The sequence below is a fragment of the Nanorana parkeri genome, unplaced genomic scaffold, assembly GCF_000935625.1.
Source record: "Nanorana parkeri isolate BGI_ZX_2015 unplaced genomic scaffold, ASM93562v1 scaffold46, whole genome shotgun sequence".
NCBI classification, from domain to species: Eukaryota; Metazoa; Chordata; class Amphibia; order Anura; family Dicroglossidae; genus Nanorana; species Nanorana parkeri.
The window spans coordinates 2048501-2066614 of record NW_017306314.1 but is presented as its reverse complement, the minus strand read 5'-3'; the positions used below and the strand labels follow the sequence as shown (position 1 = coordinate 2066614).

Below are 18114 nucleotides of genomic sequence, written 5' to 3'. Positions count from 1 at the left end.
CTTGTTTAACCCCCGCCCCCCCCACAACCAAATCTTTATATAAAAAAAAACATGTGCACAGACAGAGAGAACAAAAAGTTATCCCTTGGCAAGAATTCTTGCAATTTTTTGCACTTCAAACAGATATAACATAATACTTTCAAAGGTATATTTAACAGACCAAAAGGGAGCAAATAATAGAAGTTTATTGTTATGTTTTACATACACTTCCTGTTCACAAGACTTTTTAGGTGTACATTGAACTGCACATGCAGGTTCTGGGATGAATAAACCTCTGTGCACATGTGCAGGAGTTACATCATCCCGGGTGAAGAAGATGGGGCTAAGATGCTCTTGCTACTTCTGTGTAAATTGGCACTAGCGGAACAGCTCCAGTGTCAAGAGAGTTACAATGTAGCAATGTTATTTTGGTTCTTCATAAATATTCTGGTTCACTTATAAGAGATAAAAAGGAACTTTGCAGGTTAAACAAACTAAAAAGTTAAATTGTGCTGCTATTTAACCCCTGGTTAAACCTTAGATAACCTTGGATGAATTTCTCTGCAGTGCTCGCAGCTATAGAGGTCAGTGAGGTCTTGTTTTAAAGTGAGATCCCAGATATGAATGTCTATGGCCTTGCCATAAGTTCACTTTTGAATGTTGCAACTCAAAGCAATGCAGTACAGGGTAACTTTGGAGACCTTTAATCCTGTTTAAAATCTGTTTGAAATAGAGAAGTCCAAACGGATCGCAAGTTTAAAAAAACAAACAAACAAACAAAAAACATTCCATGCAATGGAGGAGAAGCTCTGGAAGCCTCTTAATCAGGTATCTACAAATGACCGAGACATTCAAAAACACGTGTACACTAATTCTAGAGATGAAGCTCTAGAATTTTGTACAACCCGAGAATGTTATTAAAGCAAATTTGTGATTCACCAACACAGCAAAATACCCCGTCTCTTCACTCATCTGCTGCTCCCTTCAGCCACAGGCAGTAAAGAAAATACCCAGCAGTTCCATGTTTATGGAGGCGCATGTGCCATCACTGGTGCTTAGTGACTGGTACAGTGTTGTTACATACGGAGGGAGGTCTCAGCCCTGTGTAAGCTCCGAGTAGACCAACTAGAAGCTTACATGGGGCTTCCCTTCCCTGCTCCCATCACCTGAACAAAGTAGAAGTAGGAACTCAGCAAAGGTGATTATGTGCTGCTGGGGAGGAGTCATTAAAATGAAACTGTTGGTTTGACCCACAAGGGCAAAGCACAGTAAAGTCGCCGGGAGTCTGTTTAAACAGCCCCGATGCTGGCGACGTACACTGTACGTCGTCAGTCACGAAGGGGTTAAAGCTTGTATATTAAAGAGCACCTCCAGTCAACTTTGTTTTGTCACCAATCACATGCAGACACATGCAGACTGCCAAGACAGGGTATGATCAGTTTTCAACAAACTAAGTACAGACATCATTTTTACATCAGGCTTACTGTTGTTTAAGAGGCTGTGCTCTTTGTATGCATCCTAAAGGAGAACTATGAGGTGAGTGAAAATCACTTATCCTCATAGTTCGAGCCGACCTGTAACAATGAAACTGTCACACATCGGCTCCATAGATCGGGAAGTGAGTGAACACATACCGTCACTCCTCTATCTATCCCTGCAGAGAGCCGTGACTGTCACTCATGGCTCCCTGCAGGGATTACCCCCCCCCCCCCCCCTGTCCGATCCTCCAGCGCTGACTGGCGGAACGAACGGGGAGGGGACGGGTACAGCTGGCTCTGCATCTAGATAAGCAGAGCCAGCTGTAGCTCGCGATATTGAGCTTTTTTATTGAGCTTTGGGTCACAGGAGGACGCTAGTATATGTCCTCCCGTGACCCCTAAGAGAACTATGGGGAAAAACACTTACCCCATAGTTCTCTTTTAAGGCTTAAGTTTCTAATCTGAGTGTAACCCAAAAGGGCATCCAAAGCTTTTTTTGGGGTAGAGCAAGGAAGGACTAGCAACCCTGTCACGTTTCATTTACCATCTATGCCCCTGCTGGGGAGTTTACCCCTTACTGTTCTGTCCCAGTAACAATTGTGACCAGATCTGAAAAGTAAGGCAAATACAAAATGTTAAGTTGCCACCGGAGCAAAAACGAGGAAGCCTTCACCCCGAACTGAAAAAAAGAAATCGAACACACAGCTGCAAAACAGTGTGGATGGATGAATATTCCCTGCCAAGCTATTGTTATCCTGACAACCGGCACCCTCCGCTGTCAGAATACCCAAACAGTGACTGCAGGTGACTGGGTGACTATTTTCCACCCAGCTTTTTCAACAAAAGTCAACTGAATAATTGTTTTGCCTAGTGTCCATTTCTTCTAAAGGCAGCAGCAGAACCCAACATTGCAGAATTCTTCAGAGCAGTGTCCCTCAATGGAAGAAAGAAAAAAGGGATTAGGTTTTTCCTACTTTATAAAAAAAAAAAGTCTTGGCTTTAGAGTTTTAAGAGTACTTGAAGTTATACAATCTGCTTTTTTACTTTTTAACTTACCTAATGCAGAGGTAGCAATGTCTGGAATGGAAATCCGAACCATAGATCCATTTGTCAGTTCCTAAAACAAAAAAATATTAAAAATGAATGTAAAAAAATTAAGCAACAGTGTATTGATATTTACTTATATTTAAAATTAGATGGCACTTAGGGAATAAGTATTTCCTATGCTATGGAGCGCCGTCTAATGGCCATAATGCAGTACTGCGTCACAATACACTCAATCTGAAAAGAAAACGTAATAGGAATGTTTGTTTTTGTCATTATTAGCACAAACCGAATGTTCACAGATATTTGCGTAGTGAAGAGTCTTTCGACTTGTTTATAAATAGACCCCTTGCAGTTTTCTTTGACTATACTGAAAACTAATGCACAGACTGTCTCTGGAAATCCACAGCAATAATGGAAGCCTCAAATATTAAGTAACTTGAACAACTCACCAGTGTCAGTCTGTTATGTACAGAATCTCTAACAGAATGAATATACATTCCAAAATGATGAAAAGTGCAGTCATCCAAATAATTAGACTCATGGAGCCTGGAGGAGTCCCGCAGCTCAGGAACTGGGGAAAGCAAACCCGCCTGAGAAAAAAAAAATGAAAATAAAGTTCGGTAAGAATGATAAAGGATACATATGGCTTTTATAGCGTGGAGTGCAAATATGACAGCAACCAGTCTACATGTAAATATGACAGCAACCAGTCCACACACACATATTTGAAGGCCAATATTTATATCTAGATTTTTGGTGTCTTTCTAAAATCGCCAAATAACGCAGGATAAAACTATGATATTTGTATGCAAGGATAGCAGGTGTCGTCATACTACTACATCTGCCATCCTGCAATCAATCAATGAAAATCAAACACTGTTCCTCTACTCAGTGGCGTAACCAGAGTTATGGGCGCCCGGGGCAGAACATTTTTTTCGCCCCCCCCCATGCGTCTGCCTGATCCAGCCAGCCCGGATCGCCGCTATGCGATCCGGGCTGGCTGGCTGGATCAGGCAGACGCGCCCTCCAATCAGGCAATGTAGAGGGCCGCCCGCAGTGGCCTCGGAAGAGCGAGCGGCCGCCCGATGACAGCCAGGTGATCGTGTCAGGGAGAGGGAGCCATGGCTTCGTTTAGCGGGGGTGATGACGGCGCCCCCCCTCAGTCCTGCGCCCGGGGCAAGTGACCCCCCCGCACCCCTGGTTGTTACGCCACTGCCTCTACTGTTCACTGTTTAAGGGCACATTTTTAATAGTTGCTGAATGTGCACTCATGAACTAAGCAAGACAAGCTTCTCAAGCTTGTACATGTTACATATCGCCATGAACGTCGCAGTGAGAGCAATAATTCTAGGGCCATCAATCACTGATAACACGAAACTGATGAGCTGTAAAAGCTTTTTTAAAGCGTTGCCTATGATAAATTTTGGCTATGCGGGTGCGCGCAACTTTTAAGCTTGAAATGTTTGGTGTCTATTTAGCCGACGTGACCCCGTCTTTTATATTTTACAAAAAAATTGGGTAATAATAATTGTTTCCTAACAATGTAAAAAAAACTTTTTTTCTTCAAAACGTTCAGTAATCTTTCCTAAATAAAGTAAAAAATAAAAACCCCAGTGGTGAATAAATACCACCAAAAGAAAGCTCTATCTGTCCCCAAAAAATTGTATAAAATTCATTTCAGTACAGCGTTGCATGACGGAATAAATGTCAAAGTACCGCAGCGCTGAATACTGAAAAATGGCCTGGCCAGGAAGGGGGTCTTAACACCTGGTCAGCAAGTAGTTAAAGAATATGTCTTTCACTGTCTGTCCAGAGGGAAGAAAGACAGAATTGTGAGGGAAAATCTCACCAACAAGAACACAGGCAGCAATAAAAATCTGACCGTGATTGTACACCTTCTACATACTATCCAAAGTTAAACAGTTTTAGCTAGAATTCCCCTCTGAGATGGTAAAAAGTCCCACCTAGAAGAAACCAGCTTGGTACAGGTTATGGAATACACAGTGCATGTATCTTAAAATAGAAGCATAATACCATTTCGTCCATAGGTGCCAAATGCTTGTTCAGTGGCTTAGTAGGCGTGCTAACACTCTCCAGCGGGGTGCTTGGGCGAGGCATTGGATTAGACATGGCAAGAGATGGGGCACCCAGTCCTTGGATGAAAATCTTTCCAACCTGCAGTATGAAATGATGAATGTCAATATACATCTATATGAAAAGCACAGTGGCTCAGTGGTTAGCATTTCTGCCTTCCAGCACTATTTGGTCCAAATCCCGGCCAGGACACTATCCGCATAGCGTTTGTATGTTCTCCCTGTGCTTGTGTGGGTTTCCTCCGGTTACCTCTCACACTCCAAAGACATGCTGGAAGGTTAATTGCCTACTGTCTAAATGGGCCCCCATATGTATGTGAGTGTATGTATGCATGTATGACAGGATCTTGCCTTGTAAGCTACTTGAGGGATTGATGTCAACATACAATAAGTAAAGCGCTGTATAAATTGTCTGAACTACATAAATGCCAGTAATAAATAATTTTTCTAAATTACATTTCTAAACATGAAACAAAGAAAAAGGCCCAATGACTGACAAGTATTCATATAACATTTATGGTTTGTGGGTTAGAAAGACTTACCCTAACTGCCCCGGTGTATAAAACCAAGTTCCCATTGTTCTCAAGTATCACCATGGTATCAATGCTCTGAAAGATACAAAACATAGCAGGATTAAAGGACAAGTAACCCAAAACGTCGTTATTTAGTATCAGAAAAGTAGCTGAAATTACCTTCACTGGGGCAGCATCCTTTGCAAAGATATTAGTGACAGAGCCAAAGATCAGCTGTGATTTATCATTGCTTTCTTCAAACTTTACCATACTGAAGAAAAAAAAAATGGTATCTGAGCTATTCAGTTATTTATATATTTTTCTAAAATCAGCAAAAAACTAATACGTAAAATAAGCAATCCACGTGAATTGTTCACAGAGGATAATATATAGATGTCCTGACTGTAATATCACATTATGGCCACAAGATGGTGCTGAAGCAGCACAGAAAATACTTATTTGCTTTATTCTGGGGTGGGGGCGTGGTGGTGCATGGAAGTCAATGGCACCACAGCCACGCCACAACCCCCCGCCCGCAGTGCGATCAGACGCGTGGCAAAACATAGCTTTTATTCCGGTCAACTTCAAACGTAAAAAATAGAGCATGCAGCTTTGTTTAACGTTCCGCAGGCAATGTTTCATCACAAGTCCGATCACACTGCGGGCAGGGGGGGTGTAGCTGTGGTGCCATTGACTTCAATTCCCCCTCCCGCACCAGAACAAAGTGGGAAGTTTAGTGAGCGATTGCTGTGTTCCTAGCAGCAACCGCTCTGGAACGCACCGCAATTGGTGTGAATGGGCCCTCAAAGCACATACTGTAGATGTAAAAGGTCTCTTACTTAACATTTTCAAGCATGAAGAGTATTTTTTTTTTATTTAAAGCTGAACTCTAGGCAAGCAACTTAATCCACTGTAAAAAGACATATATTCCATAGGATTTGTAATTCAGATACCCTGCCATATCCTGGATCTCCACTACAGTTTTAGGTTGGTCCAGAACACACCGTAAAGGCAGTAAAGGAGCAGCAGCAAACTGATGTGTCATACATCGTCTTACTCTCTTTTCTCCTACTGTTAACATGTTCCCAGTCAGGACTACAGCAGAGCTAGACTGGCCCTAATGCTGTCCTTCCCTCTCCTGGTCTAAGTGCTGTTGTGCAGGAGATTACAGAAGGCTGGTATCATACTTTCCCTAGCTGCATTTATGAATACCTACAACAATGTAAAAACATATTTAACGGCATTAATGTTTCTATTATGTAAACCTAAAGTTCAGCTTTAACAAAGAAGCTCTCTGGATTGTATAAAGAATGCTTACCGAAGCTGATGCTGGGATTCTAAAAGGAAACACAGAAACTTCTGTCCACACAGGTCAGTAGTGATAAATACTTTAGTGGCTTGCGAGTTCTTTTCCCTGTGAATGGGAAAAGTGGAGAATATTAAAGACTCGTTTGGTGTCATTCATTAATAGGTTTCAGACACAATTTGCCCAAGACAGAGCACACGGCAAAGAAGGAAGAGAGCAGACTTTTCACTATAAAGTATAAATGAAAAAGAAGAAAAAAAACTTAGATTGGTTAGATTGGAGAGGGATTAGAACACCTGTCAGGTTTTTATTGCCGTCTGTGTCCCCGTTAGGGAGATTTACCCTCTCTATTTGTCCTGGTGACCATTATCACTGAAAGTGAGAGAAAATCCCACATTTTTGGTTGTCATCAGAACAGGAATAGAACATTCCAAACAGGACACTAGCCCTGGGGACCCTGCTGACCACTTTGGAGTGATTTCCTCTCATGTCCTGTTGTGGTTATTGGACAGGTAGTGAAGGGAAATCACTCCAATTAGACACAGATTGCAAAAAAAAAAAAAATCTTACAAGCGCCATAACCTTCGCTTACGCTATCCAAAACTTGGCTTCAGGGATTGCAACTGCATCTACAGAAAATTCTCCATCAAAAGAGATAGATGAGGTTGACTTTAACCTCCACCTCAACTATCTTTAAAGATGACCTAATGTCAGATATATATTTTATATATCGAGTGGGTACAATTTAAGTAATGTGCAAGCGTAATACATAGAGGTATTTATTACCTCTCACACAGATTTCAGTATTGACCTAACAATGACTCCATCTGCATTTCTCTCCAGAAGGACAGAGCCATCTTTATTTAGGCATCTACTCCCTGGACTGAGACAGTGACTCACAGATGGGCCAATCATGTAAATCTGGTACCTATGCAGTTGTTGTTCACAAATGTTTGACACATTTCACCCCTTAGTGTCCTCTTTCACCTTACTAAAAAGTTACAATGTTGTAGTCTGATCACTGGAGAGAGGAGTCTGAAGTAATTCTAAATAAAATCATCTTAGGCTGGCGATACACTGCTATTTCTTTAGTTTACCCCGTGGGCTGAACCAAACAAATAGAGCAGATTCCTCCATCAACACTAGTGTTCGATCGACAGTATCCTGCTGTTTGCATTGTATTATGACAGCAGCCGGCAGCTCATAGCCTGTTTTACGGAATGTTTACATGTTTAACTGGTCATCTGCTTATTGTTTATTAATATAAAAATATATACACACACAATAACCAACTATGCAACAAGATTGCCTGCACACATTTACCTTGTATTTGAAATAGTCTCTGTCCACAGGTGGTCAAGGCAGAGCTCTGGAACAATGGGTTCTGTTTCTGTAGTAAAGTAATCACTGGATGTACTGTTAGGGGAATGGGAGGCTCCTAACCTCTTCGGAGAAGGGGTGTAACTGGAGAAATTAAACCTGTGTACACCAGAAAAGGACTGCACACCTAAAGCTGGAGAATGGGAGCGGCTGTAAAAAATAAAAATGATGAGGTTAAGAAGAAATCTTAAAGCTCTACAAGGAAAAAGTAAAAACTGTGACCACTAAACTCAGGAGTTCAAAAAATGCATTCAAGTACTTTAACTATTAAAAATGTATTTAATTTGTGTATCACTCGGCTGTAGAGTCTCAAATCATCTCTGAATTGCTGCTGACACTGTCCTTCCTTCTGGAGGGTGGCTACTTTTGTTGCCCATGGTCCCTGTGTGTGTTGTAAAGTAGTCATCGCTCCAAGCTCACTCCCGTGATAGACTATAATTTCAGTAGAAATGAGTAAACTCAACATGAGATTGTAGTCCATCACGGGAGTGAGCTTGGAGCGATGACTACTTTACAACACACACAGGGACCATGGGCAACAAAAGTAGCCACCCTCCAGAAGGAAGGACAGTGTCAGCCCCAATTCAGAGATGATTTAAGACTCTGCAGCACAAATGGGCTACATTTATGTTAATAGTCAGGGTACTTGAATGCATTTTGAAGATTTAACTCCTGAGTTTATTGTCACTTTAAGCTACATATGTCCTGAGATTAGAACTCTGCTAGACTGTTAGAGTTAGGGACCACACTGTAAAGAGGTGCCTTGGCACAGCAGTGTGGTTTTATGCATGTTTGCAAATGCATACAACAAAAACCTCTGTTTTTAACATGAGTTTTTAAAACAGTTTGGACTTGTCAGGTCTGACATACACCATAAATGTCAGACCTGACAAAGCTGGAGAAAAAGAAGAACTTTCCTATGAGGACTGTATCTAACAGAACACTGGTTATTGTACATTTTCTTTTTTAACAAGGCTGGGGAGAAAACGGAAGAACTGGCTGCAAACAGGTAAAATATTGTAATAAGTACATTCTGATCTACTTTATAGGTGAAGAATGTATGTCATGATAACCATGTAGCCAATGTGACAGACAAGCACTCAAAAACCTTAGTGCAAACATAATTTTAATGTATTCATCATCCTCTAGCCCTGCAAAAACAAAGAAAAACAATGTTTTATAATGTTTCTTTACCTCAGAGCAGCCATGTTGGAAATAGAAGGAGAATGGGAACGAGAATGGATGCTGGGAGAAGATATTGATCGGCTTTGGCTGTGAAGCGATGAATAGTTCTGGAAAGGTGAAGCTGTTGGTGAATCTCCTTTAGAAACACTGTGCAAGTGAGCTGTCAGAGAGCTGTTCATTAGTCCATGTTGTGGGGTGCCCAGCTGATCCGGATACTTCAAGACTGCAGTCTGTTCCTGTATATGAACAACACACAATAACCATCTGCCACTGTAACCTGCACAAAACTTCAAACATATATGCTATCATAAAGCTATGAAATGTTCTATTATGAAAAACATAGAACATCTCACTTACAGTGACACTAAACTTAGGAGTTAACTATGCATTCAAGTACCTTAACAATACTTATTTGTGTATCACTCGGCTGTAGATCCTCAAATCATCTCTGAATTCATACGGACACTGTCCTTCCTTCTGGAGGGTGGCTACGTCTGTTCCCCATGTTACATGTGTGTGTTGTAAAGTAGCCGCCGCTCCAACCTCACTCCCATAATGGACTACAATCTCATGTTGAGTTTACTAATTCGTACTGAAATTATAGTCTATAATGGGAGTGAGCTTGGAGCTGTGGCTACTTTACAACACACACAAGGGACCATGGGGAACAAAAGTAGCCACCCTCCAGAAGGAAGCACAGTGTCAGCACCAAGTCAGAGATGATTTGAGAATCTACAGCCAAGTGATACACAAATAAGATACATTTTTGCTAGTAGTTAAGGTACTTGAATGTAATTGTAAGATTTAACTCCTGAGTATAGTGTCACTTTAATAGTTAATAGTTAGGGTATTTCAGTTGTCTCCTCTGCTGATTGACAGCAGACAGTGGGCAGGTGCAATAGCCAGCCTTCTATTGGCTATTGCAATTTAAAATAACCAATAACAGGTTGGCTATTGCTTCAAGCCACTGCCTGCTGTGTTGACATTCAGCTGCTCTGGCAGCTGAATCCAGTGAAGTGGAAAGGTGACTCTAGGGGTAAAGGACCCCTAAGGTCACCTTAAAGAGAACCTGTCACCTTAATTGTGCCATCACATAGGGGGCGTGTGAGCCCCCCATGTGATAGCAATGAGGCAAAAAAAAAAAATTATGTAAAAAATAACATGAAATTAAAAAAAAATCCCCCTCCCCCAAAAAAAAGAAAGTCCCCCAATCCTGCAAACGTGCGTATACTAACAAAAACACAAGTCGGGTGTGCCTACATAGAAAACCGATGATTGCGCTACATACTTTTTTTAACAAAGTAGTAAGAAAAAAGGCAGAAAGAGTTCGAAACTCTGACAGATAATTATTAAAACTGATCATATATTTTACATATACACACAATTTTTCTTTCCTTACTTCTGATTTGACTTTGCGCAGAGCCCATACTGTATGTGCACCCTGAACTGTATCATAGGTCATCACAATGGATGGGTCAGAATAAGTGAAAACAATCCTTAGAGCATTATCAGAAACGTACTGCACCCGAGAGCTGGCAAATATACCTGTAATAAAGGTAAAAAGTCAAAGGGAATGTGTAGTATTTGCAATATTTTTTTAAATACATGATCACCGTGATATCAATATTTGTTATTACATTAATACAAAAAATGAAAAAAAAATTTCTCTGTGACGTTTACAATTATGTATGAATATAGGAGAAGTGATAATTGCTCAATGCATATGCAGGCACTACTTCCTGTGTTACTGTGCTGCACAACCGTTCTCTTTGCAATGCAAGCCTATAGGTCAGAAAATAATTGAGAACAATGTACTCTGTCTGCCAGTTTTGTAATCCTAATACTGTACTTGTTATTGAGTGATGATGTGCAGGGGGGCTTCCTGTGAATCTAGATCACCAGAGTTGACCAAAGCCAGCACAACACTGTCACTGACACACACCCCTCCCAGTTGCGGCTGGGATTTTCCTTGCCCCTCAGCTACATGTCACAAGGGGGCATAGAATGTCCCTTCCACAACTGATTTGGAGGGGGGCATTGTCAGTTACAGTTTTGTGTGGGCTTTGGCAAACTCAAGCAAACTGGGTTCGCACCAAGCCCCCTCACGTCCTTATTAATGAAAGAGGCAGTCACTGGAAACTGATTGTTTGATCCTTCTAGTGGTTACATTTACAAATCAATATTTATACAATAATAAAAACATGGAAGAGCAAGCATTTACAAAATGTAAAAGTCGCATCACAAATTACTTTAATATACAAACTGCAATAATAAGGGATTATAACCCAAATCTTGCCTCCAACAGGATTGAAACAATGGTCAAAGGAGACAGCAGAGGAGGTGCCCACAGCAACAAATGTGAAGGTTACAATGAACAATACCTCCTTTTTGCTTTTAAAGTGACACTATACTCAGGAGTTGAATCTTACAATTACATTCAAGTACCTTAACTACTAGCAAAAATGTATCTTATTTGTGTATCACTCAGCTGTAGATCCTCAAATCATGTGGGAATTAGTGCTGACACTGTGCTTCCTTCTGGAGGGTGGCTACTTTTGTTCCCCATGGTCCCTGTGTGTGTTGTAAAGTAGCCACCGCTCCAAGCTCACTCCTGTGATGGACTACAATCTCAATACAAATTAGTAAACTAAACATGAGATTGTGACCCATCACAGGCCTGAGCTTGGAGCGGTGACTTCTTTACAACACACACAGGACCATGGGGAACAAAAGTAGCCACCCTCCAGAGGGGATGACAGTGTCAGCATGAATTCAGAGATGATTTGAGGATCTACAGCTAAGTAATGTACAAATAAGCTATATTCTTATTAACAGTTAAGGTACTTGAATGTATTTTTAAGATTTAACTCCTGAGTTTAGTGTCACTTAAATGTTGGTTATTGTCAAAATAAAACTTTCCCGAGTGAAACAACGAAGGCTGCAATTGCGGTTTTCTTATTCTTCAAATGCTGGTTGTTTGGTTGTCATACTAACCTGATGACTTGAAATCTTGGAATCGCTAACCTAGCATCAGTAAAAGAAATTAAATAGCCAACATGGCACAATGACATATATACGGTAGTGTATACTTCTACTAATGGGCAATAAAAAGAGTTATTTATTTTTGTGATATATGAGTGACAAAGGTTGTGTTATTATGCATTTCTTCTTAATTTGTGAACTCACCTCCTGATCTGTACACTAGAGGTGTGATTTCATCTAATGGATGCAGCATGCTGAACATAGTTGGCAAAGGTTCCCTAAGGAAGGAAACAATTCATTACAGAGGAACTCCAATAATAGTAACCATTGTGCACACTAAACCTTTAGTCATTACTGGATCACAGCTTGAGCAAATTAACTGGTGAGCCACTCTAAACACTTCAATCTAAAAGTCATGCCTAATAGCAGGTACCATAAGGGAGCATAGAGAGTGAGGAGTAGGAAATGGAAAGGATGAGAGCAGGGATGGCAATGGAGGATGCGTCATTTGTTTCACTTTTGTTTTAAAACACATATTTGCAGTAAAAGGGAGCAGAGCAAAGTGGTGGGTTCCTGAGATTGAAAAGCTGAATGTACACAGGAATTTTCCAGAACTACTGACCGAAAATAGAAATTGCTGCTCTCTCTTTATATTATACAATATTTTCTTTTAAACGCTTACAATTACTGTTGTTCTTTATTAGGAAATAAACAGGCCTATAAATAAAGCTGAGGTAATCATCATCTTTTCATAAACTGACTAAACTGCTCAAAAGCTAAAACTATGTCCCAACTTTTTGGAAATGATGTTCCCAATACCATAGAATCCTTTTATCACGTACAACTTCAACACACTACTAAAAAGCAAGTGGGGCTTTCCAATGTGGATCTTTCTCCTACAAATGTAGAAAATGTTTGCTGAAATCTGGTGCAGGTAAATGAATCTCCTTTTTTTTCATGATAATGGCAAACTAAATGCAAACTAGGTTCACAGCTGCCACACAAAGCTGGTCTTCTATAATATCAACCATATCGGAGGATGATTGGCAAGAATTTGAGACAGCTTATCTGTCAACCCTCAGCTAAAGTTGTTCATCTCAAACTATTTCATCAAATGTATTATACCCCCGCAAAGCTATATGCTCTCAGATTATGTACTCCACAATCCTGTGTTGAAGAGGTGGCAGGTTGTTGCCGATTTCTTGCACACTATTTGGTTATGGGACCCAATTTTAAAATTCTGGCGTCAGGTTTTGGCACTCATCACTGTCTGCTTTGATCTGCCAGGAATCCTCTCAACTGAAGTATGTCTTTTGGGCCTGTTTGGGTATATATCACTTTCTTCCCATCAGAAAAAATTTCTTCAGGAGGGGGTAGATACAAGACCTAACTATGAGGACGAGTGGAAATCAAGTCACCTCATAGTTCTCCTTTAAGTTATATGATATATCCAACTGGAGAAAGCCCTATTTCTTAGTATCCAGTTTCCTGCAGACAAAAAAATGAGCCCATGTATACATGAGCTTTCTAAATTTTGTAGGCTAAAACTCATTCAAAGGAACAGCTGCCATTTAATTAAAACTCTATCACCGCATTGGATAGCATCAATATATTTGGAAAAAGTTAAACTTGACTTTTCCATTGATCATAAAACATCACTTACCTAGGAGGACTGTGTGGCACCTCATGTGATTGGCTGTTACGTTCAAATAATAGGCCATATTTTGTTGGCCAGACTGTTGCAACCTAAGCAACACAGATTGAAACGATGAGAAATAACACAGAGAAAAAATGAGGTGAAACAACTTTATGGATGGTTCTGCATGTGTTAGGGCTTTGCTGTCAAGGGATGGTTTTTGCATTTAAATGCAATGGTGCCCAAATGCCTTCAACACACATGCATAAGACATGCTAAAGGGAATTTATCAAAACTGGAGCAGACAAAATCTGAAGCAGCTGTGCATGGCAGCCAATCGGCTTCTCTCTTTCATTTTCCAATCTGAACAAACTGAAGAGAGAAGCTGATTGGTTGCCATGCACAGCTGCTCCAGTTTTGATAAATTCCCCCTGCTGTGTCCAGAGAAAAGCAACACAAAGTAATAGTAGGATTTGTACTGTATGCTTTTATGAATCCTTTCAGCTATATGATCCATTATCCTAGTTTAATCACACTCTGTTATTTTTCCTAATTGTATGCTCCAAGACCCACGGAATTTAAACTGTATATAATAAAGACAATAAAAGTGATATTAAAGTCAAAGGGTTCAAATGCTGATTAAATGATTTACAATGATTGCTGCTCCTTGACATTTAAAATTTTTAGCTTGGGGCAGAATTCGCACTGGCCCTGATATCTCATCCTGTTGTTGGGTTCTATGGAGCCACCCTTGTGTGTGCTAGTTTTCTTCTTATCTTGGGCCCCCCCCCCCCCCCCCCAAGCAAGTAGATGGTCGACTGTTGGAGACGTTTGTGCTGTCCCTTGTGATCTTGTACTGGACAGGAAGTTTAGTAAAGTGGAGCTTAGAGATCTGATTTCATTATGGGGAAAAAAAAAGTTTGAGTTTAATACAACTTTAAAAAAGTGGCTAGCTATGGCAACATATTTATAAAGCCTAAACCTTTTTTTTTTTTTTTGTACACATAACTTTAATTATGAATGATTACTATATTAAAAGTTATGTATAAAAAAACAGACAAAAATACATAAATCAGAAGTATCTGGTACTGTGATAATGAAAATTATATGAAGCTTAGTGTAGCCCATTGCTCTAAACTGCCAGCTAAATGAGGTAAAAGGAAGCCTAAGGCCTGGTTCACACCTGCACCTACGAACGCTCTACAAAACGCTCAAACATGAAAATCCCATTGTTTTCTATGGGTATGGTTCACACCTTGCCGTATTTCAGCCCGTCTGAACGCGCTACAAAACAGCCTACGCCTGAAAAGGAACTGCTTGTAAAGTTCAAGGTTGGAGTCGGTGCAAAGGTCAGCCACATCAGATCCCAGAAGCACAACATTGGCAGAGAGGTTGCTTGATGATGAGACAGCTGCTTGGCCTCAAAAGAAACGTGTTGGCATAAAACTATGGGGAGAAGCCCTTACCAACTTGTTTTTAAGGCAAACTCTCTGGGGCTGTAAATCTAATCCTTTCTCAACACTAGTTGGCGAGTCACTGATCCAGAACAAACATGCGATATATCCAACCTGCACCTTCAAAAAAAACAACAAATTGGCAACAGATGCTCCCATATTTCTATTCTGACAGGTGCCCTTATGGTACAAAAATGGTAAAGATTCTCTAAAATGTTAACTACTGATATTACTGCTCTGATCAGTCCACAAGAACTGTAGTCCTCCTTACCTGAAAAGGCAAAGGTGTTATGTAATCCTTCCCTTCTGTGTTATGGACATTGATACAGGAGCTCTGCAGAATACAGATGCATTTCTCCAATTTATCTTGGCCTGATAATAACACATGATAAAGCCAGGTATAATTAAACATAAGGTGTTTTTTTTATTTTAAAGCAACGCTAAACTCAGAAAATAAAAATAACTTCTATTATATAAATAATCAATAACTGTGTACCTTATTGTGCCATTGTTTAGCTCTAAATGCTCCAAAATCCGTCTTATTTTCCTCCCTCCATAATTTCCTGCCGGAGGGTGGCTACTTTTCATGGTCCCTATGAGTACTGAAGAGTAGCAACCCTCTGTGCTGGTTCATGTGAAGGACAACATGCTGAGGACGTGTCTTCTCAGTCTCCGCCCTCAAATCATTCCCTCTAGACCCTGCAAGGAGCTGGGATTTCTTCAGCTCTCCCACACTCAGACCCCATTCACACTGATTGATTTGTAGCGCGATTTCAGCTCAAAAAAATCACACAAACATTAGCTCAATGTAGCTTGTCCAATGCATTTCAAATGGAGCTGTTCACATCTCACAGCTCAATGCCGCCTATAGCTTGTAGCTCAAGCATATCGCTTGAACATGACCTATTTTTCGGCGGATTTCCTGCAATTTGGCCCCAATAGACTTCAATGGTGTAGCTCAATGTCGCACAAATTTATGTGGGGTGAGCTGCTTGTGAGGAGATTCAGCATGTGAGATGTCACCAGCCACATACTTTCCTCTTTCAGCTTACATGCTGAATCTGGTCACAGAGGATACGGCTCCTACATTTGAAATACAATTGTGTTTTTTCTGTGTAGATTGTTGTAAACTTCATGTTTGTTGTAGATTTGTTGTAAATATGATTGTTCGTTGTAGATTTGTTGTCAGTAGTTTTGATAATTCAGAGCATTGCAGAGGAGATTACAAGCAGTGAAACTGTCACAGTGTGTTTAGTAAGGAGATATTCTATATCATTATAGCACATCTCTATACAGTACGCTGCCTTAATCTCTTACTATATCAAGACTTAAAAAAAGGAAGGAAGTATTGTATCAGCAGATTCACCATTCTCTTCTGCTTTAACTACCTCTCTCTCAGACATGCCCCCGTGCACGCTCGGGAAATGCCCCATATTAAAAACGTGCAGCAATGCCTGTTAATATACAAGCGATCCGCCGGGTGTAGAGCCGGCGGATCGCTTGTATGGGGTAACGATCGGTGTGTTCACCCTCCGCGGTCGTCGTCCCCTTCCGTTGTCATACTGGTCCCGGGCTCCGATGTGCCCGGTGCGAGCCCGGGATCAGCATGGTGCCTGGAAAGAAGCTGATGGAGTAGATCTGTGCTTCATCAGCTTCTTTTGGGGGGTCCTAGGTGACATTAGGGGTCTTGGAGACCCCCGATGTCTCCATAGAGAGGACCTGTCACATATTTTTCCATCACATAGGGGGGTTTTATTAGCCCCCGTATGTGATAGCAATAAAGTTTAGAGGAAAAAAAATAGGAAAAAAAAATTAAAGTCCCCAAGAAAATTTAAAGGTACACATTTGTTACACAAAGAATAAAAAAACAAAAACATTTTTTTAATTCCCCATCCATACATACATGCGTCGGGGGCGCATACGTGCAAAAACGACGATTGCGCCCATTATACCGCACATGTTACATATCGGCACGAGCGTCGCAGTGAGAGCAATAATTGTAGGGCCATCAATCACTGATAACCCTTAACTGATGAGCGGTAAAAGCTTTTGAAGCGTCGCCTATGGCCAATTTTGGGTATGGTCGTTTTCTGCGATTTCGCGGGCACGCGCAATTTTAAAGCTGAACATGTTTGGTGTCTATTTACCCGACGTGACCCCGTCTTTTATATTTTACCAAAAAACTGGGTAACAATAAATGTTTCCTGACAACCATAAACGCTACATTTGGAGGAGTCAACAAGGCCTATGATGAAAAGTACACCATTCCTACTGTGAAACACGGAGGTGGATTGCTGCTGTTTTGGGGATGTGTGAGCTACAAAAGGCACAGGAAAGTTGGTCAGAATTGATGAAGGCACGATGAATGCAGTATGTTATCAAAAGATACTGGAGGACAATTTGCATGCATCAGCCCGGAAGCTGCGCATGGGACCTACTTGGACATTCCAACATGACAATGATCCTAAACACAAGGCCAAGTCGACCTGTCATTGGCTACAGCAGAATAAAGTGAAGGTTCTGGAGTGGCCATCTCAGTCTCCTGACCTCAATATCATTGAGCCACTCTGGGGAGATCTCAAACGTGCAGTTAATGCAAGACAGCCCAGGAATTTACAGGACCTGGAGGCTTTTTGCCAGGAAGAATTGGCAGCTTTACCATCTGAGAAGATAAACTTCCTCATCCACACATACCACAAAATACTTCAAGCTGTCATTGATGTTAAAGGGGGCAAAACACCGTATTAAGAACTGGGGTATGTAAACTTTTGATCAAGGTCATTTGGGTAGTTTTTGTTGTCATTATGATTGGAAAAGAGTAAACACAGTTGATTGATAACAAATGGCTTCAGCTAAACACTATATATATAGATCTATATATATTCCCAGCCAAATTATATATTTTAACAGAAAAGCATAAAAAACGTTAGACACATGCTTACTTTTAGTAATATTAGTTGTTCTTTGAATTAAAAAAAAAAAAACACAACATTAGCTTACCTTCTGTATCTTCAGATTTATTGCGAAGTATGGTAAAGTCACACCAGAGGGCCTGGAGACAG

General features: G+C 40.7%; 1 protein-coding gene across 1 annotated transcript in view; it reads right to left on the bottom strand.

Annotated features, from left to right (window-relative positions):
- The window catches only part of ANAPC1 (anaphase promoting complex subunit 1), an 84899-nt gene that overhangs the window by 59804 nt on the left and 6981 nt on the right, over positions 1 to 18114 (bottom strand). The window contains exons 4-16 of the mRNA XM_018573184.1: positions 18053 to 18104; positions 15324 to 15424; positions 13626 to 13708; positions 12167 to 12240; positions 10380 to 10525; positions 8990 to 9216; positions 7739 to 7945; positions 6428 to 6523; positions 5290 to 5380; positions 5140 to 5205; positions 4539 to 4679; positions 2954 to 3094; positions 2514 to 2574 (exon numbers count right to left, since the gene is read on the bottom strand). Coding sequence (XP_018428686.1) covers positions 2514 to 2574; positions 2954 to 3094; positions 4539 to 4679; positions 5140 to 5205; positions 5290 to 5380; positions 6428 to 6523; positions 7739 to 7945; positions 8990 to 9216; positions 10380 to 10525; positions 12167 to 12240; positions 13626 to 13708; positions 15324 to 15424; positions 18053 to 18104 — 1486 coding nt within the window. The remainder of the gene's footprint in view (positions 1 to 2513; positions 2575 to 2953; positions 3095 to 4538; positions 4680 to 5139; positions 5206 to 5289; positions 5381 to 6427; positions 6524 to 7738; positions 7946 to 8989; positions 9217 to 10379; positions 10526 to 12166; positions 12241 to 13625; positions 13709 to 15323; positions 15425 to 18052; positions 18105 to 18114) is intronic.